General features: G+C 43.6%; 2 protein-coding genes across 4 annotated transcripts in view; one reads left to right on the top strand and one right to left on the bottom strand.

Moving 5' to 3' along the window:
- SPTA1 (spectrin alpha, erythrocytic 1) overlaps positions 1-10,625 on the top strand; it is an 81,624-nt gene extending 70,999 nt beyond the window's left edge. For all 3 annotated transcript variants that reach the window (XM_027612018.2, XM_027612017.2, XM_027612016.2), the window contains exons 42-51: positions 577-786; positions 2,921-3,217; positions 4,134-4,246; positions 5,369-5,386; positions 5,868-5,919; positions 6,997-7,184; positions 8,296-8,349; positions 8,726-8,872; positions 9,534-9,678; positions 10,224-10,625. In XM_027612018.2, the coding sequence (XP_027467819.2) occupies positions 577-786; positions 2,921-3,217; positions 4,134-4,246; positions 5,369-5,386; positions 5,868-5,919; positions 6,997-7,184; positions 8,296-8,349; positions 8,726-8,872; positions 9,534-9,678; positions 10,224-10,349 (1,350 nt within the window). In that variant the 3' untranslated portion in view covers positions 10,350-10,625. The remainder of the gene's footprint in view (positions 1-576; positions 787-2,920; positions 3,218-4,133; positions 4,247-5,368; positions 5,387-5,867; positions 5,920-6,996; positions 7,185-8,295; positions 8,350-8,725; positions 8,873-9,533; positions 9,679-10,223) is intronic.
- A 4,610-nt stretch (positions 10,626-15,235) lies between these two features.
- On the bottom strand, positions 15,236-16,167 carry LOC113932668 (olfactory receptor 10Z1). Its single transcript, XM_027611954.2, is given in 4 exon segments — positions 15,236-15,612; positions 15,615-15,848; positions 15,851-15,978; positions 15,980-16,167. Coding segments are annotated over 4 exon segments (927 nt in total).
- Positions 16,168-21,452: the final 5,285 nt, after the last annotated feature.

Raw genomic sequence — 21,452 nt, 5'->3', positions numbered from 1 at the left:
TGATAGTTTGTACTTTTATCCAGCAGTCAAAGTTGTTCTCAAAGGAAGAATTGGTCAAATACAAGCCACCCTGTTAAAGCTGGAAGTGTAGTATCCAGAATTTTGTGATTTTGGTATCAACACCACACACACACACAGTTACACACACTGTGTAACTGTCCCTGTTTTTAGTGTGTGTACTTCCAAATCTCTAGCAGTGCACTGCTACTAATCAGTACACAAACTATAACAGGGGATGTAAAAGAGTCTTAGAAAGGATGTGAGCTCTAGGAAGCATTTAGTCTTGACTCAAAAAATGAAGAGCATATCATGCTCCAGTATTCCCTTAATATTAATTATATACCTAACTTAAGCTCTGATTATGAAACATGCATCCACCAGAACTTAGCCATAATTCCAACCACAAATGTTCACTTAAATCTCTAAGTCTATGTTTCCTTTTGCTTGGTCCTCACTCTATTTCTTTCCTAGACCTTATCTTGTCCATGATAAAAATCTGGTGGAACCCAGGTGTGAATGGTCCCTGGGAACCTACATTGTTTTTCTGTTCACAGCTTCTCTTTGGGTTTTTCCCAGGACACTCTGGATGCCAGTCTGCAGAGCTTCCAGCAAGACAGACTGTCAGAAATAACTGACCTAAAAGACCAACTGGTGGCTGCTCAGCACAGCCAGACCAAAGCCATTGAGGAGCGCCATGATGCTCTGCTGAGGCTCTGGGAACAGCTGCTGGAGGCCTCTGCAGCCCACAGAGAGAAGTTGCTAGAGAAGCAGCTGCCTCTACAGCAGGTAAAAGAAAAAAGCCACGATCAGGCCCCAATTATCTGTATATTAGTCATGGAATCCAGAAATGGATTCCACTGGGACTCCTGTTTGGATAAACTATAGACATTAGAGTAAGTGCACGGAAAGGAGCAGGAGGGCATTCTTATTGGACAGGAAGTAATCGGGGTTTTCTAAGACTGATTTGTCAGTTATGCAGCGGACTTGAGATGGACGCCAGGCACACATAATAGAAGGACGAAAAGGCAGATGGTCCTGGCGGATGGAAAAACTAAGCTGGCAGGAGGTAAAGCTTTCCTTACACTTTTCTCTAACCAAATAAAAGGAGCACTCGATAAGAAACCCTCGAGTTCTCATCCTGTGTTGACCTTACCTAGCTGGGAGACGTCATTTCACATCTCTTGATTCTTTCATTTATGAAAATCGATCATGTTACCACTGTCTCCCGCTGGTCTGCATTATGACGATTGAGAGAGATAATGGATCTGAAGATGCAGTGCACGCCACTGAGTTCTGTATAGGCTCAAGTGATGACGATGTTCTTTCTAGTGGTGGCTTTCTATTGGATGTTGATCATAAAAAATATATCAACAATAAAAGGAGATCAGGATGCTGAGTGAAGACTATAGGAAGTATTACACCAGGCAGCAAGTGAAGGCGGGCGATTAGGGGAATTAGGAGACAAACACACAGATAAAAATCAGTCAGTCTGTACCCTCAGCTAATTACTGAAGGGCTCGGTACCTGCAGAAATAGTCTTAAGTGAAAAATTAGATCGATTTATGGGCAACTTTACACACATATATGCATTCTACATAGAAAGACACTTCACCTTCTGATTCTGTTTTGCTTAACTTCCAAGCTGCAAAGAGGTTTATTTGATTTCCTGATTATAAAATCTTCGTAAAATACTCAGATGATCCATAATGTTACAAAAGTAATATGAAGTCCTTTGCAGGTTTTTGTGTCTTTCCTGTGTAGGGCCCATATCAACTTTCTCTATATTGGTCTATTTTAGCGAAAAGATTGCTGAAGGGGGTACAGGGTAAGATGTTACGGTGTAATACCTTTGTAATCCCTCTTCCATTTGAGCCAGTTTTCTCCTCTTTAATCTCCACCTTTGGGAACGAAAACTCATTTTTACATTTGCCTCAGATAAATCTCTTGGGAAATACAAACTGCTGACCCTAAATCTATGATGCGTTTTAAATCTAAAACTATTTTGGGGGCGCCTCGGTGGCTCAGTCATTAGGCGTCTGCCTTCGGCTCAGGTCATGGTCCCGGGGTCCTGGGATCGAGCCCCGCATCGGGCTCCCTGCTCGGCGGGGAGCCTGCTTCTCCCTCTCCCACTCCCCTCTGCTTGTGTTCCCTCTCTCAGTGTGTCTCTCTCTGTCAGATAAGTAAATAAAATCTTAAAAAAAGTAAAAAATAAAACTGTTTTTGCTCACCTACTGTTTGGGACCATCCATACTATTTTTCTTGTTCAGAAATTCTGACAGTTCAGTCATTCAGAGCATCTGGATAACTCCAGAGATTAACATAGGGAGCAGGCTACAGATTAGAGGGTAGGAACTGGGTTGAGCCCTGAACACATTTTAGAAGGAAGGCAGAAAAAGGACTCGGTACAGACAAAGACACCGGAGAGGCGCGGTCCGCAAAAGAGCAGAGGAGAGAAAGAAGGAGCAAACAGAGAATGGGAGAGACGGGCCTGTCCCATCAGTGATCTGTGGATTCAGTGACTCACGCATTCGTTCACTTAACACCTACTTTTGTATGTTTACCAGGTGCCAGGAAGAACTAGGGCTCAAACTTCAGAATAAGAAATCATGAAATCTTACCACTGAAAATGGCCCTTGCTTCATTTGGACTCTTAGCACTAAAACAACCCTAGGAGTCCTTCAGCCTCCTTATTTATAGATGACAGATTTGACTAGTTTCACACCAGGGGGCCAGGACCCAGGCCGGTGCCTCAAATGCACCTGCCTGCCCACTGATTTCATGTCCTCGGTGGTTTCAGTTCTGTCCTCTTGGAGTGCTGACCCTGAAAATATTTGAATATGGTCTTTTTTTTTAATCCTCAGTCTTCTCTTTTGCTGAGGGGCTTTATCGGGAAAGATGGAGGTGACTTTTTTCTCTGCAGGCTGAAGAGCTGTTCATGGAATTTGCACACAAGGCTTCCGCTTTCAACCACTGGTGTGAGAACACCGAGGAGGACCTCTCGGAGCCTGTGCACTGTGTCTCCCTGAACGAGATCCGGCAGCAGCAAAAGGACCACAGGGCCTTCTTGGCCTCTTTGGCCGGGGCCCAGTCTGACTTCAACGAATTGCTGGAGCTAGACCAGCAGATTAAGGCCTTAAACGTGCCCTCCAGCCCTTACACCTGGTTAACGATGGAGGTGCTAGAGAAGTTCTGGAAGCACCTGTCTGATGTCATCAAGGTAACGGCACACAACAAAGCCTTCTTTTCACGGTGGTGAGCATGGCCACCTAACTTATTATACAAGTTGGGGGGACTTTTGAGAAAGAAAGGACACAGTTAATAACTATGTTGGGACAGCAGTCATGAACCGGAACTGTCTCAGGAAATGTTAGAAATATATTCCCAGTGGGTATAGCGCCCTACGCCCAGGAGTTCAGACCCTCTCATGCCTCTGGGTGTTGAGCAATGATTCAAGGAAGCAAACACGGGCTCCAGGAGGTGGCTCTAAACATGAGATTTGAAACGTCATGAGGTTCGTATATAAGTTCACAGTCTATAGATTTCCCCCCATTTTATACCTACCTCCAAAGTGCCTTTTTAATGTGTTTGTGTATAATTTTTATCTGTCTATAATGATATTCATCATAGAAACTATGGAAAATATTAAAAAGTTTCACAAAGAAAAATTTCACCAAAATATCACCAATTTTATTTTATTTTTTTAAAAATATTTTATTTATTTATTTGTCAGAGAAAGAGAGAGAGAGCGAGCGCAAGCAGGGGGAGCGGCAGCTCGTTACTGCTTTTCCTTTTAAGGCTGCTTTTATGTTCATTTAAAGGAAGATTTCACCCAGTAAAAAATGAAGAGAGGACGATTTGCCTTTATTACTAGCTTATTTGTCGCTGGGCTTGGTCTCAGAGACACCTGCCAAGTACTTTCAGGCGTGACAGGAGCTTCCTTCCCCTTTGGAGGCAGGAGAAGTGGGCAGGAGGTAATAGAATACTAGATAGAATAGAGTAGCGTGGCGCGTGCTTCCGGAAAATAGGTTATCCTGGGAGGAGGGGAGCTGCGCAGCTGAGCCCCGGAACTAGCAATTTTCCTGCAAAGAAAGGTCTTCAGTGTTCACTCCACTATCTGTGATTTGGGGTTTTAGGAACGGGAGCAGGAGCAACAAAGGGAAGAGGCGAGACAGGTCAAGAACTTTGAGATGCGCCAGGAGTTTGAGCAGAATGCCAGTGCCTTCCTTCAGTGGATCTTGGAGACCAGGTGCGTAGCACTGCCTCCAAACCCATGATCCCTGCGTCCCTGAAATACATATCTGAAGGGAGCAGGAGGGTGTCCTACAGCATTTATGTTGTTCTAAAATCACCATATCCTGTCTGTGCTTTTCATCTGGAATTGATGGTTTTCTAAATCAATCCTTGCAAAATCAAGAAACGAGAATGTCACACCACTGCCCATTGTCTACATGTCTATATTCTCTCCTAGGTAACTCTCATTTTTGCCCCTGTTGCCTGTAATTAAAGTCTAAAATAACACAGTCCCTTATGTTTGCACTTTACAAAGTGCTTCTATACCCACTACCTCCCTTCACTCTCCCTGCGACCTTGAAAACAGTACAGAGCAGATGTGATTACTCTGTCTCCAAGTGTGCAAAGAAGCTCAGTAGACAAATGGACTTGCTCAAGGTCACATGGGTATTTATTGGCATGACCAAAGGCAGAGCCTACTGTGAAACTAGGAAGCTGTCGTGCTGCCTGACCATGAAGCTGTGGTGAGAATCGGTGAGATACTCCATGCTAATTGCTTTTATTAAAGGCCGAATGTCTTATACACAAAAACAGCATTTGTCACATCTTCCGGGGCAAATGACCTAGAAAAGAAGAGACCTAGAGGGTTGTAATACATTAGAATAAATGTCAAAATGGGTAGACGGTATCCAGTAGGTGGGTCAGAAACGTGGGCTTTTGAGAGTTAAAGGGGTGGTTTAGAAAATCCGTGATATATACTGTTTCTACAAACCCAACAAGGAAAACCAGACGACGAGCAAAAGGAAATCCTGTGTCACAGCTAAAAGTTATCTGGCAGAAGGCAGAGGAAGTACAGTTCATCTTCCTCTGCCTCTGGTTTTGTCCCTCATCGCCTGGCAGGGTGTGCCCAACGCTGGGGTCATCACCTGACACCCGAGCTCTTCATCCTAAGACAGCAGCTGCACAGAGGCTCTGAGCAACTCCGAGAGGGAGAGACTCTGGAAGCAGTGTGAAACAGTTCCTATTAGATTCGGAAAATTCCCTAAGTCTAGGGAAAGACGATCATCGAAGTAATTTGTGTTAACGTGTGATTTCTCTTTTCTCTCATCTGATTCCTGTTCCGGAACTGCATGCCCAGGGCTTATTTTCTGGACGGGTCAGTATTCTATGTTATTATGTTTGTTTTGTTGTATTATTCTCTAAGACTAACAAGGAGGACTTAGCACCGAGGCATCTTCATCATCACCACTGTCACCATCAGATTGAGATGGTGCCTAAATAACAGTGTGGGGTGGAAAGAGGAGCGTAGGGTGTATCATTCTGTCTACACCCCACTAGGGGGAGTCTTAACCTCATTAGGTTAAGGGTGTATTGGAGAGTAAGAACCAGGAAGAAGGTACAGGAACCTTCTCGTAGACATAGAAGAACGAGGGCAGACCTTCCTTCTCTTCTTATCTGTCTAGCAACTTGCCAGTTGACAGAAGGCTTTGGTTTCATGAAAAACCGGTGTGAAAATTCATTTCAGAGAAGCCATATAATAGACACAGAAGTAGAGAAATGTAGGGCATCGAAATCAGTCTGGATGAAATATTGACCTCTGATATTATGAATAACATTTCCCTCTGGTTCTTGACTAGGTCTTTGCTCAAAGAAACAGGAACTCTGGAATCCCAGTTGGAAGCAAATAAAGTAAGTAACATTTGCTTATTAGCTGAGGATATCGTCCGAATTACGAGGAGTGCAAGGAAAATGCCTTAAAGGCAACCCTAGTAGTACTTTTAAGTAAACTCCCCAGCCTGAAGGTCAAGAGCTTCAGGGTCTAGTCCCAACCCCGCCCCAACTTGCATTCTAGCCGTTGACCGCTGCTCCATGGGCACGGCCATCAGTTTACTTCAGTAACCTCAATTTCTGTGTCTATACAATAGAGCTCATAATACCTGCATCACAGAGTCACTGTGATAATTAAGAAAGAAAACAGGTGCAGAAGCTGTCATCATTTGACAATCATTTGCTAATATAATTAAATCCAGATGGTCTCTCAACAGTTGAGTGAAGCAATGGGCTAGAACAGTGTTTCTTAACCTTATTTTCATTATTGCCCCACCTCGAGGAGAACAATTTAATTAATTAAATCCAATTACTCCCTTATGAAAGAACTTCAGTAATAAAGAGTAAGATGTTGTCAGGTAGGACCGATCTCTGGAAGGTCGCAAGCATTTGTACCTTGTAATACATTTAGTGTCTCCACCCACCCCCATCCTCAGAACCCATTCACTCCTCCCTTACGCAGGAGAAAGCATGGCCTGGATGCAGGCGGTTGGCATCGAATGTGCCTGGAGGACAGGTGCATCCTGTGGAAGTCTGCTGGTGTGGCTGCAGGGGAGCCTGCTGGAGCTCAGCCACAATCCCCAGAGTGGATAACTCGAGGTGCCAATTGCTGGGAGCCAGCCATGCAGGCATCCTGGGAATGCTCCTCCTCTCTTCTGCAGCATGTAACTACTACTAACTCTTAGATTTATACATTACACCTGACCAGAATGACCAAGGTCATATCACCTAACCTTCCCACCATCACATAAGTGAGGAATACGGAAGTGGATTTCCTGAACAGTTCATTTTTCATAGAGGACAAGAAGAGTCCTGAGAATAATTAAAAAGGAGCATTTAGGGGAAATCCAAACTCATCAGCTTCTTATCTTCTCTACCATCCCTCGGTTTGGAGCTGGTACCCTGCATAACTGCTTCTCTCCTTCTTGTCTTTTCTAGCGGAAGCAGAAGGAGATCCAGGCCATGAAGCGCCAGCTGACCAAGATCGAGGATCTGGGAGACAGCTTGGAAGAGGCTCTGGTCCTGGACATCAAGTATAGCACCATCGGGCTGGCCCAGCAGTGGGACCAACTTCACCAGCTGGGGATGCGGATGCAGCACAACCTGGAACAACAGATCCAAGCCAAGTACTGCAGACCCGTGACCAGGGCTGGGCAGGGTGTGCATGGGGTTAGGTGTCAGAACTTAGCCCCAGGGGCTAGAGTTGGGAGTACTGGATAAAAGAGCTGCTTCAGAGATGGTACACACATCATCTCTGGAATCAAAATTCTCTTTCTCTTTCTCTTTTCTGTCCCACATAATGAATATTCCTTTTCACTTGGGAGTCTATTATGAAACAGGAGACCATGCTCCCATCCCCCTAAAGCTATTCACCACTCAGTTCTCAGGGTCCCTTCACCATCTTATGCGATCTCTTCACGAAGTCATCCCTTTTGTAAAAGTTCCTCTCAAATGTCTAGAATGCAAGAAATATTCAAGGTGTAGAGCCAGAAGAGCAGAATTCACTTGTTTTTCTTTCTAAATAAATTATATCAAAGCAGCTTTAGGTCTTGGTAATAATGGCAGCATTATTTTTTTTTTTTTAAGATTTTATTTATTTGACAGAGAGAGATAGTGAGAGCAGGAACACAAGCAGGGGGAGTGGGAGAGGGAGAAGCAGGCTTCCCGCTGAGCAGGGAGCCTGATGCGGGGCTCGATCCCAGGACCCTGGGACCATGACCTGAGCCAAAGGCAGACGCTTAACTGAGCCACCCAGGAGCCCAATAATGGCAGCATTATTGTCTTAACTGGGGATTGGCAAACTTTTCCTATAAAGAGACTGATCATAAATGTGTCAGCCGTGGTGAGTCATGTGGTCTCTGTTGTTAACTACTCACTTGCTATCGTAGAGAGAACGGGCGATTGACAGCCCACAAATTCATGAGTGTGTCCATGTTTTAATAAAATTCTATTTATGAACACCGGAATTTGAATTTCATGCAATTTTTATGTTTAAGGAAACACTTCCTCTTTTGATTATTTTCAACCATATAAAGAGGTAAAAACTGTTCATAGCTCATTAAACTGTACAAAAGCAAGTGGCAGACTAGGTTTGGCCCATGGGCTATAGTTTGCCAACCCCTGAATCAGATGACCTGAGCAGCATAACATCCACTAACATCCCTCTCTATTCCACATGGCGTGTCTTCTGCTATTTTCCTGTTTTATTTCGTGGGCTAATCATGTTTTCCTTTTCAGAGACACCATAGGTGTGAGTGAAGAGACACTAAAGGAGTTTAGCACAACCTATAAGTGAGTGTGACTTCATAGTTGATCGGTTCTTTGTTTTCCAACCCATTCAGAATGAATCTCCAGACAGCTAATTTTTCCCCCTCAGTGTTGGCATGGTAGGATCTTAAATGAAGAGCTAGATCTGTTAATTAGCTGCAAGGCATGGCTTTTAATATGTCTATGAGATTCCTGAAAATACATTTCTCTCATGCTCAACATTTTACTGTCTTTGCTCCATTCGCTGGGTTAAAAATAGTTCAGAAACAGAGGCAAGCTCCCCACTTGGTTCTCTGATGACCTGTGACATGTTAAAGCCTCAGCTGACCCAACAAGAACTGTTCTTTTCTGTTCTAATCTGGTTCTGTATTGAACTTGATAAAATGTTTTTGTTCTTCAGACATTTTGATGAGAATCTGACAGGGCGCTTGAGCCACAAAGATTTCCGGTCCTGCTTGAGAGGGCTCAATTATTACTTGCCCATGGTGGAGGAGGATGAACCTGAGCCCAAGTTTGAGAAGTTCCTGGATGTCGTCGATCCGGGGAGGTAGGAAGAAGACCAAGGGCCAGACCGTAGTAGGGAATGGGATTTAGAGAAACAGGCACAGAGAGTAAAATGATCCATAAAACATGAAACCAATTCCTCCTGAGAATAGGAAGATACAGACTACCATAAGTGGGCAGGTTTTGGTGCCCTTGCAGGATTATCTCAGAAGTTCATGGCACCAACTCCAACTCAGGCACAGGCTCTGTAATTTGCTCAATTCCTGGTTTCTGTCTGATCTATGAATCTCAGCTCATTCTGAGAAGGGACCTGGAGAGAAAAATCCTTCCATGTGTATAAGGTCCTAAGGAGACCTGGATGATTTGGAGGCCAACTGATGGGAGTGGGGTTGTATGCTTCTGGGGATGGAGTACAGTCCTGGAGGGATCCCGTCACTGTTAGGGGTGAAATCTTTCTAGTGCCAAGGATGACAGAAGACCAGAATCGGAGGTCTTCAACTCAACTTGAAAAGCTTGACGTGCCTGGGGACAGGTGCTGATGGAGACTCCCAGACTGTGTGGAGAGTCCGGCCAGAAGGCTCATGTGGGCACGGAGGCTGGGGCTTGAGGAGCAGCGTTTACTTCGCTGCAAGGGCATGAGGAGTGGGGTCAATGTAGAGGTTGCAGCCCACAGTCTCAGAGAAGGGAGCCCATTTCTCCCACAGGAAGGGCTATATCTCCCTGGAGGACTACACTTCATTCCTGATCGACAAGGAGTCAGAGAACATCAAGTCCAGTGATGAAGTCGAGAATGCTTTCCAAGCCCTGGCAGAGGGCAAGGCCTATATTACCAAAGAGGACATGAAGCAGGTCAGATTCCAGTTGCGTCTAGTGTCACTGTGCTCTCATGGCAATCCACATTGCGCTTGTCTCGGGCCTGGCTGCCCAGCATTGGCAGCTACCCTTCCCACCCACCTTTTTTTTTTTTTTTTTTGGCTCAGACATTGTCCTGCACGAGTTACCCACTTGCTTTGCTTGCCACTTCATTTTGTGTTGTCCCAGCTTGAAAATTATAGTCATTCTCTGATGACCATACGGGTCAATTCCAAATCTGAAAATCAATTTTTAAGGCTATTTCTTTTCCCATTTCTTGAATAACCCAAATTTAGGGAATAGAATAAAGTGTGTAGTCCAGGTGAGATGAGACTCCTCAGGTAAGGGCTGAGTTGAAAAGATGAGCTGGTCTTACTCATTAGAAATTACAGACTTCTGAGAAGGTCTGTGATGGGAATAGGGTTGGCTGCTGCTTCCCCATTCCTCTGCCCTCTGGGTCCTGTGTTTGGAGCATATTGCCAGCCCCAAGGAGCCAGCTATTTTTAACCCCTAAGACTGTATCTCTTTCTGTTTTGTTTCAGGCCCTAACCCCAGAACAAGTGCAATTCTGTGCCTCACATATGCAGCAGTACGTGGACCCACGAGGCCGAAGTCACCTCGCTGGCTATGACTATGTGGGTTTCACCAATTCCTTCTTTGGCAACTGATAAGCAGCTCTTCCTGGATCATAGAAAATCTTGGTGTGGTGGGAAGTACTGGGGGAGGAAGGAGACAGCAAATATGGCGGAGGGGGGAGGTAGTGTGTGTGTGTGTGGGGGGGGTGTGTGTGTGTGTTTATTACACTTATTAGAGCACCTGGAAAAGCCTCAGGCTTGGGGGATATAAGGCATTCACAGAACTGGGGGAAAGGAAGCATCACAGGCTTATTTTGTATACAACCTGTCACTACTCAGGGGCCAAGCTCTCTATTTTTTATTTGTTGGGTTCTATGCATCTATATTACTTTGTTTTGCTTTGATTTTAGAATAAAATATTTCCTTTTTAAAAAAAAGTTCATTTTTTAAGTATTTCTTTTTAATAGGGCAATGTGAAGTCAAATGGTACTGACTTACAAGAGCTTCTGTATTTCTGAGAATCATTCTGTTCTCTAAACACGGGCAGCTAATCACACCACAAACAAGGGTCATGGCAGGATGGATAAAGTCCAAGATGAGTTACAAATGGTTTCTCTTGAGTTTTGAAATGGATGTAAATTCTTACGTTTGAAAATGAAGATACTTGACATTCTGGAGAACCCCAGTATTTTATCTATAGAAGAAGAGGAAGACCAGCCCTGTGTTCTTCTCAATCTGCCCCTTCTCTATACTTCTCCATTAGGCAGGACGCCATTAGTCTCAGGACCGCAAGCCTGTGGCAGGGCAAAGCTTCCTTTGTTCTCCATGGCCCCACATTCACGCTTACATTTTAATGTGATGAAAAGAAGGTTTGATTTCCTTCTGCCTCCAGTAGACTAAGAGTTAATTATTTACAAAATGAAGAATTAGGAAAAGAACAAGAAGAGGGGTGCTGTCTCCTAATGCTGACGTTCTGCCTGGACTTGTAAGTCAACAGTGTCGTTTGCCGGTGAGAATCCTTTGGTCACATCTCTGCCTTGTGTGGGACTGCTGGTATCCTGCACCATTCCCACTACCAGCCCCTGGATATTACCACCTGTTTACCACCTTGTCTCAATCTCGTCCTTTGCACAAAACGTAGTCCTTCCACAGTCAGGGACATATCCTGTCCCAGGAGCCAGTTAAATGAATCTTGGTTAAAACTAAAAAGCTGTCTTTACTGCTAATAATGTATAAGTGTTTTTTTTACTGATTTTTGCTTAAACAGTTGGATCCTATTGAACCTGACAATCAAAAGTATTTAAAAAAAAAAAACTTGATTATGAGTTACCAAGAATGGTTGCAGTTGAAAAAAAAAAAAAAACCATAACCCAGTAGATGATCAAAAATCAGTATAATTGATATCACACTTATCAAGAAGTATAGAGAATCTAACACATGTATGCTTGTAATAAGCAAAGACAAAGGTGAATATGGTTGCATTCTCCTTCCAACCCCTTCCAAGTATCTACAAGGCCTAAATCAGATTATTAGGCATGTGATAAGCCAAGAAATGCTCTTTCAGGCAAAGAACCGTTAGCATCTTATGAAAGAGACTGAATAACTCAGAGACAAGAGAAGATAATATTTATCTGAAGAATCAACTAAATTCCATACGAAGATGACCCTGTTGGTATCAAATACAGCTAGCCCCCTCTGAAGTCACATCCTGACCACCTAGGCACACAAACAAGAATGGAAATGCAGAAACAGCATACATGATTTTGTTGGGTCTATAAATATTCAACTTTTAACAATTAGAACTCTTATCAAGTGTCCCTCGTGATCTGTAGCTAAGTTCTTCCTAACTGATACTAATCTTTTCTTGACCTTCTGTTCACTTACTTTAAACTGGAACCCCTGACTTATTCTTACTAATTCTTTTTCTTTACAATCTATAGATTGGAACCTGTTTCTGAGCCCCAGCCCTATGGCTACATCCCTGAGTTTTCTCATGATCCCTACTGCTCGATTGTGTCTCCAAAACTCTTCCACTCCTAAAAGAACACTCCCCTTTACTCTTAATGGACCTCTCTGACCCCAGACATTTGCCAGGAAGCCGTCAGATTTCTGTTTCCTGTATCGGGCCAGTTTCCCGTTATGGAATCCACTCAAGGCCCAGGACCTAGACCCACCTTCCTGCTTTCTCCAGTCAGATGCTGTGCCAGACACCAGTCCTTTACCCTGCCTGTGCAGGGAAATCATGAAATGCAAGATGCTGAACACTACTGGCCCCAGCTTCCACCCACATCAACGGGGCCACAAATAGGGCAACCCCAAGTGTCGCTGTCTAGAAACTCCAAACAACACCCGATGGCTATATTGAGTGCTCTGTGTGGGGCGCTCTCTGTTCTGAAGACTATATTAATCTTCACCTAAAAAGCCCTGTAAAACAGATACCACTCTTGTTCCATTCTGCATCTGAGAAATGGAGCCGCAGAAAGGTGAAGAAACTCACTCTAGGTCACACGTCTAAAATGTGGCAAGACTTTAACCTCAGGAAATTGGACACCAGAGCCTCCCATCTTCATGGGCTGTCCAAGGGCCATGAGTTGGGCACATGTGGTCCTGCTCACATCAGAGGAGCCTCTGCTGTGTGTGTGTGTGTGTGTGCACGTGTGCGCATACACACACACACGCACCCACATGCATGAATGTGCGCCTAGGAAGGACAGGTTGTTCCTTGTAAGCACATGGTCACTTTTTTAACCAAGGGAGGGAATTTGAATCACCTAGTGAGATATTGTGAACTATTTCTTCCTGTCCTCACCCCAGATCAATTGTGGCTAGGTCTGTAGGGATGGCTCCCAGGAACACTTGCTCTGGAAATCACCCCCATGTGATTTTTATGCCCTTTCAAACTTAAGACTACTACATTTGGAAGTTAGAAGCACCTCTGAGTATTACTTAGCAATTCTTGGAACATCTTTACCCACTGCTGCTCAGTGTGAATTTAGGGAATGTTATGCTACATGGCCTGAATCGATTTTAGAAATGAATTTGCTCAGATAGCCTCAGTGCAAAGGGGAGATTCGTCCCAATCTGTATAGTGACGAGGATCCGAGAGTACATAGCATTTCTCTGAGACCCAGGCCATTTCTGCCATCTGACTAACTGTCATATCTCTCCCCAACCTGTTCTCTTCTCTGGGTTCTGGCTTCTTTCCTCCCAAATTTAGTTTCCACAAAGTTGTAACTAGAGGCTGTGTTTCTTCCCTGAAAGCATGGAAAAATATGGATTCCTATTTGAAAAAATTATCCCCCCAATATAAGTTCTCTCTTTCAAATTGTGCCCCACTGCTCACTCATTGCTGAATTATGTGAATCCTGCCTTTTCAGAACCTCTTCTGTTTATAATTTTCTTCGGCTTCCAGCCCCACTATCCATGTTCTGGTCTCTGTGTCTTTGTTTAGGATGATGGCAATGCATCCCTTACTGATCCCTTGCCTCTGTTTTCTCTCTGCTGAGCTCTGTCATCCTCTCTGCTGCTGGATTAATCTTCCAGAATCGGTTCCCAGATGCTACTCTGCTCTCTGCTCAGAGGTTTACTCTCCCTACTGAAGGGATCAAGTCTGAAGCAAGGTATTGAAACTGCTGTCTGCAAGAAGTCTTCACCCAAACTGACTTAGCATCATTTGGGACACATTTTCAGTCCCTCTGGACAACTCACTGCACTTGGAAACAGGCCTAGATTGCCTCGCCACTGAAGCTTTAGTTATTCTGTTCTCTCTGTCAGAATATACTTTCTTCCCACTTAACTGCATTCAAGACTTACCCATCATTTAACAAATTCAAGTACTACCTTAGACATGAAGCCTCTGATTCTCCACTGAGATTAACCTCTCCCTAAACCAAAAGCCAGTATCACTCTGCTTAGCACGTTAACAATAAAATCAGCTGACATGTATTAGAAGATCATTATGATCCAGATATTGTGCTAAATTCTTTGCACACATGGTTCTGTTTAGTAAGCAACGCAAAACTGCAAAGTTACAGCCATTTTACAGATGAGAACATGGGGGTTGAGACCTAGCATCACACAGTAAGTTACAGGGCCTCTGTTCAAACTCCTGCGTGGACAGCTGCGTGGATTCATTACACTTTTACTTGTCCCTAAGAATGCCTGTGCCGTGCACGACATACTGCAGGTGGAAAGTGTACTACATAGGAGAGCGTGTCCACAGCAGATCCCACAGAACAGTGTCCATGCTAGGGAGTGAAACAAACGAGGAGGCTCTCAACTCCCAAGATTATGAGGCCATCATAGAGCAATGACGAGTATCAAAGAAAATAGGAAACCTATGTCTTCTCTGAGATACAATCTACCAACTGGGAGAGCCAACGACAAAGAAGAGCACAAAGTGACAATGAGTCAGAGATAGAGAGGACAACGATATTAAAAAAAATAAAGATGAAAGACATGCCATGGAGGAGAGAAAACAACCTACCTTTTCCTTGAACAGAGCATTCACACTAATCCATCAAATGGATTCCCACTGAGTTTCAGATCTTGGAAGAGCATTATAGGTAGGAGAGTCTAATTATGCAGTAATTTAAAAATCTCTACTGTATCCTTGATAGGGCTCCAGCCAGGCCTGCTTTGAACTTGAGCAGGCCAAACTGCTCTCATCTCGTTCAGCGGAGCTGGAAAATTCTTAATCAATTGGGCTTCTGTAGTGGTGGCATGAAGGCATGAAGTGAGGCTGAAAATGGAAATTCAGATTCTGAGCCCAGCGTGAGTTAAGCACAGTGAGCAGAGTGGGAAACCCTTCTCCGTATTTCCCAGCAGCCCCAGGGAAGTGCAGGCAGCAGGATGGGGCTCTCCCGGGGGGTTGGGGGAGGGACAGCTTTGATCTGAAACCCCGAGTATCTGGCCCATTGGCCTGGGTTCCTGGTCTCAGTCCAGCCTACGCAGAAGAGACTGTCCCACTGGGGGAGCCTTCATCTTCTACAAAGCAGTCTCCCTCGGAAGGCACTTCTCAGGGCTGTCTGCACGGCCCGATTCCTTAGACTGTAAACAATGGGGCTGAGGGGAGGGGTCACCACAGTATAGGTGACAGCAATAAGCCGATCCCGCTCAAGAGAGTAACTGGCTTTGGGCCTCAAGTACATGAAGGATGCACAGCCGCGGTGGAAAACGACCACTGCGAGGTGCGAGGCGCAGGTGGAGAAGGCCTTCTTCCGCCCCTCCACTGAGGGGATCTGCTGGATTGCTGTCAGAATGTAGGCGTAGGAGATGGTGACGAAGGAGAAAAGCTCCAGGAGGACCAGCAGGCTAAGCATGAGGATGCCCAGCTCACTCGGGCCCATGTCCCCGATGCCAGGCTCAGCACTGGAGGTGTGTCACAGAAGAAGTGCTGGATCTCATGGGAGCCACAGAACGGGAGGTGGAAAATGACCAGGGTCATTCCCAGCCCAAAGCGGGACCCACTCAGGAAGGAGGTGCCAACCAGCTGGGCACAGGAGGTAAGATTCATGTGGCTGGCATAGTGCAGCAGGGCACAGAGGGCCACATATCTGTCAGAGCCCATGCTGGCCAGAAGGAAGAAGTTATGCAGGCCCACAAAGCAGAGAAGAACATCTGGGCAGCACAGCCCTCGTAGGAGATGGCCTGGCCCCCCATGATCAGGCTGGAGAGCATCCAAGGGATGATGCCCAACGTGTAACAGATCTCAGAGAAAGACAAAGGAAAGGAAGAGGTACGTGGCAGTGTGCAGGTGGCTGTCCAGGCTGATGACCACAGTAATGAAGACATTGCTGGTCAGGGTGACAAGACACAGAGAGAGGAAGAGTGCAAACAGCAGGAGCTGCAGTTCCCCAATGCTGGAGGAGCCCAGGAACACAAAACCCTTCCAGGTGGTTGCGTTGGCCATGGTGCCTGGCCCATCCTGAGCGGCACCCTGATAGATGTGTTGGTCCCTTCCACCTTGCCAGTAGATGCCTAGCTTCTTTAGAAGGCAGGATGGGGTGGATTCTCATTTCTTTGTGCCTGTTGTAACTCCAAAAGAAAGCTCTAATGTAGACAGCCACCTCTGAAAGGTATTCATAGCATTAGACACACAGATGTGTGGATCCATTCTCACATGCATGTAGGTACATGTACAAAGACACGCAGTGTGCACACATGTGCCCACAAACACACACGACTATGCCGATAGACATGCATACCACATATAAAGTGCTCATACAGAATCATGCACATTTCACACATCCAAAACTCTGTGTACTGCACATTTGCCACTGACGACCATATCTACAAATACATCAGATGTGTTATAAATGCATATCTTTTTTTTAAAGATTTTTTTTTTTATTTGAGACAGAGAGAATGAGAGAGAGAGAGCACATGAGAGGGGGGAGGGTCAGAGGGAGAAGCAGACTCTCCGCTGAGCAGGGAGCCCGATGCGGGACTCGATCCAGGGACTCCTGGATCATGACCTGAGCCGGAGGCAGTCGCTTAACCAACTGAGCCACCCAGGCGCCCAAAATGCATACCTTTTGAGACAGCACATAAATAAGTAGATTGTGCACCACACATCTATTCATACCAACATCATGCATACGCCCACACGTGGACACATACTCATTGCCTGTTAGAACATGACGTGGGGTGGCTTGTTGGATATTATTTTATCGGTCAGGTGACAGCCAAGACTAGAGAAAAAGTGCCTGAGTCCTAACCTAACATTCTTTCCCCCAAACAATGACGACTCTTCTCGGACACTTTGGGACACGCACTCCCATGAACAGGGAGCTCTGTAACAATCCCTTGTCTGTGCTGCCCTCCCCAAAGTCTCTTCCATGTGAGTCCATGCCGAGCACGGACAGAAGCATTAGACTCAGGGAAGTGGTGGACCCCTCAGTGCACAGATACGCTGTCAGGCCGTGCTGCGGCTGGGAGACTGGGCAAGGGAGGGCTCTCCACTCACCCAAAAAGGCTCACGGGGAGGAGAGTTCTGCTTCTCAGCAACCATGCTCCAGATGCCTCCCACCACCCTGCCTGCAGGAGAAGAGACCTGAGATCCATCTGACATGTCTCTGAGCGAAAAGGTGATGTTCCCAAGTGATACGAGGACAGCTTCTACACCTGTGGCCCCAGGGGGTGAGTCATCTCTGCTTCTATCAAAACAGCTTCTCTCTCTGAGGGGTCCCAGTCCCCGTGGGCGCTGTTTCAAGAGGCACCTCCAACTGTACCTATCATTAGCTGTAAATATTCTTTTGGGGAAAGCAGAAGAGGAAATGTGAACGAAGAGATGCTAGGATCATGATTTAAACAATAATTTGATTATGTGCTAAATAAATATATTTATTATTTTCACATGTTAAATCTCTTTTAAAACTTAAAATGAGCTGGTTAGCCTGGTGATGGGTATTAAAGAGGGCACGTTCTGCATGGAGCACTGGGTGTTATGCGCAAACAATGAATCATGGAACACTATATCAAAAACTAATGATGTAATGGATGGTGATTAACATAACCTAATAAAATAAAATTTAAAAAAAACTTAAAAAAAAAACTTAAAATGACCTGGTAAAAAGGGCTGACAATTGCATTTTATAGAAGAGGAAATCGAGCCTGATAAGAGTTTAAGTGACCCATCCAAGGCCACAGAACTCAGATTCATGCTTTTTAAAGTCTCCCTGTAAGATGTATAATAAGAGCACAGGAATTCACCTTCCCCTGCTGTTGTCTCAAGAGCTGGAGATGACCGTTTCCAGAGTGCACCCAGTTTCAAAGGCACACACAGTCACGTTCACATACTGAGAGCACCCTCATTGCCCAGCCTTACCTTCTTCCGACCTCCTCATCTGTCCACTCCACTTCTTTCAGACACATCCTTTTATTTTACTTTTTTAAAGATTTATTTATTTATTTTGGAGAGAGAAAGCGAGAGAGCAAGAGAGCAAGTATAGCGGGGAGGGGGGGGAGGGGGAGGGAGAGTCTCAAACAGACTCCCTGCTGAGTGCAGAGCTCAAGCTCCATCTCACCACCCTGAGATCATGACCTGAGTGGTAATCAAGAGTCGGACACTTAACTGACTGAGCCACCCAGGCACCCCAGGCACATCTTTTTTTTTTTTATTATTATGTTATGTTAATCACCATACATTACATCATTAGTTTTTGATGTAGTGTTCCATGATTCATTGTTTGTGCATAACACCCAGTGCTCCACGCAGAACGTGCCCTCTTTAATACCCATCACCAGGCTAACCCATCCCCCCACCCCCTCCCCTCTAGAACCCTCAGTTTGTTTTTCAGAGTCCATCGTCTCTCATGGTTCGTCTCCCCCTCCGACTTATTCCCCTTCATTCTTCCCCTTCTGCTATCTTCTTCTTTTTTTTTTTTTAACATATATTGCATTATTTGTTTCAGAAGTACAGATCCGTGATTCATCAGTCTTGTACAACTCACAGAGCTCACCATAGCACATACCCTCCCCAATGTCTATCACCCAGCCACCCCATCCCTCCCACCCCCCACCACTCCAGCAACCCTCAGTTTGTTTCCTGAGATTAAGAATTCCTCATATCAGTGAGGTCGTATGATACATGTCTTTCTCTGATTGACTTATTTCACTCAGCATAACACCCTCCAGTTCCATCCACGTCGTTGCAAATGGCAAGATCTCATTCCTTTTGATGGCTGCATAATATTCCATTGTGTATATATACCACCTCTTCTTTATCCATTCATCTGTCGATGGACATCTTGGCTCTTTCCACGGTTGGGCTATTGTGGACATTGCTGCTACAAACCTTGGGGTGCACGTACCCCTTCGGATCCCTACATTTGTATCTTTGGGGTAAATACCCAGTAGCCCAGGCATATCTTTTTAAAAGCAGCTTTACCTTTTATCTTCTTTCCACAATATTGTAATAACTGTACCTGCATCTTTTCAGTCCATCACTCAGATTGTCCTGAAACTTGAAAAGGTCCGGAAAGTCCAGGGTTAATCATGCTTTCTAACTCTTCACTCAACGTGCGTTTTCCCCTAGTACGCTAGCAGTGTGAATCTGCACCTCCAATACACATTTTCACCACCCATCCGCCGATTCAGTAGAAACGGTAATGATGATTGTTAATGTGTATTCAATGCCAGACATTTTGCTGACCTCATTAGATGAATTGAACACTTACAATATTTAAAGATTTTTATGATTATACGTTCTTTTCAGATGAGAAGACTAAAGCCCAGAAAAATTAAATACCTTACTGAAGATAACACAGCCAGGTGGCAACAGAGTAAGAAGTGGACTCCAGAACGCTTCTCTTAACTACCATGCCTTTTATGGTAAACTACATCAGTCAGAAGATGAGCAGAGATGTGGAAATATAGAGTCATATTAGTACAACTGTTGGCTTTCTAGCAATTTTTCTTGTGCTACTGTTTTATCTGTTGATCTAGAGATGATAGGATGCATTTTTAACTTAACCCACTCTACTTAAATTAAATATTGAATTATTTACAGTAAGATATAGAAAAGTTGCAATGACATAGTTGCATTTACCTAAATCCACTAACAACATTGTTACAATTTTTAAACGGGCTTTTGCCTTTTTTTAGAGAAATTTAGAGAATACGTGTATATGTGTGCATAATCTTCTCTATTTAACCTCACATTCACCATGTTCTTCATTCTCTCCTGTGTATCCAAGTTACCATGGGTTTCATTTTCCCTCAGCTTTCCCTTAGTGTTTCTTAAAGTGCATACTTGCTAGCAACTATCTTCATGTTTCTTTATCTGAAAATTTCTTCATTTTGCCTTTATTTGTGAAACATAGTTTTGCTGGATAAAAAATTCCTAGTCAATAGGGTACTTTGTTTCATCTTTCCGTATGCCATTTGCAGGGTCTCTGTCTTCCCTAGTTTCTGATACCAATACTGCCATCAATGACGTCATCTTTTTACTCCAGGTAACAAACATGTCAAATTCCTCTGTTGTTTCAATGTGTTCTCTTTACCTTTGGCTTTCACCAATTTGAGAATGATGTTTTTACACGTGCTTTTGTGTGTTTCTTACTTGTGATTTGTTGAACATCTTGACTTCGTACGTTATTGTCTTCCACCACATTTGGGAAATTTCCAGCTATTATTTCTTAAAATATTTTCTTCCTCTTTATCTTTTCATTTCCTTCTGTATTCCAAACATTGGACTGCTTGATATTGTCTTGAAAATCTCACAGAATTGATTCATTTTAATTTTATTTTTTTCTTCTTCAGATCAACTTATTTCTATTGATTTATTTTCCAATTCATCAGTCCTTTCTTTTATCATCTCCAAAATGCTGTTGAGCCTATTTCATGAAAAATCTATATTCCAGCAATATGTAAAAAGAATAATTATTCATGACAAAAGGAATTTATTCCAAGAATGCAGGACTGATTTACTATTTGAAAATGTTAACATAATTCACCAAATTAGTCAAATAAATGAAAAAAGGTAATCTACTCATCTCAATATTTGTACAAAAATTATTTGTAAAAATCAATATCCACTGATGGTTTGTTGTTTTTTTTTTAAAAAAAAACTCTGTTTCTATTTAAAACTAAAGCCAATATCCTAACTTTTTATGAGATATTGCTCTTTTCCCTAGGATGAACACTTTGGCCATTCTATACAACATCATACTGGAGGTCCAAACCAGTGTAATAATGTAAGAAAAAGATATAAAAGGCAATGATTTGAAAGAGATGATAAAACCCTTCATTGGCAAATGACATGACTGAGTACCTAGAAAATCTTACTAAATCTACAGAAGGATTACAAACCTAATAAGTATATTTAGCAAGTTCTCAAATCAATTGTTTTTCTTTATTTTAAAAATAAGAAATTACATTTTTAGATGTCAATTTTAATAGCATCAAAACATAGATGCTTAAAATCAACACAGAATTAAATTTAAGACAAGATGAGGAAGTACTCTATACTTTAAAATTCTAAACATTAACGAGATAAGAGTAAAGTAAATCTAAATAAATGAAGACACATAAAATTTCATGGATAAAAAGGTTCAACACTGTAATTTTGATTTCCCAAATTTATGTATAGATTCAATGTACCTCAGTAAATAAACTCAAACAGGATTTGTGTAGAAATTGGCAAACTAATTCTAAACCTTATCTGGAAATGAAAAGATCTAAACAATCATATGA

The sequence above is a fragment of the Zalophus californianus genome, chromosome 10 (assembly GCF_009762305.2).
Source record: "Zalophus californianus isolate mZalCal1 chromosome 10, mZalCal1.pri.v2, whole genome shotgun sequence".
Taxonomy (NCBI): domain Eukaryota; kingdom Metazoa; phylum Chordata; class Mammalia; order Carnivora; family Otariidae; genus Zalophus; species Zalophus californianus.
This window is presented reverse-complemented; position numbering and strand designations above follow the sequence as displayed.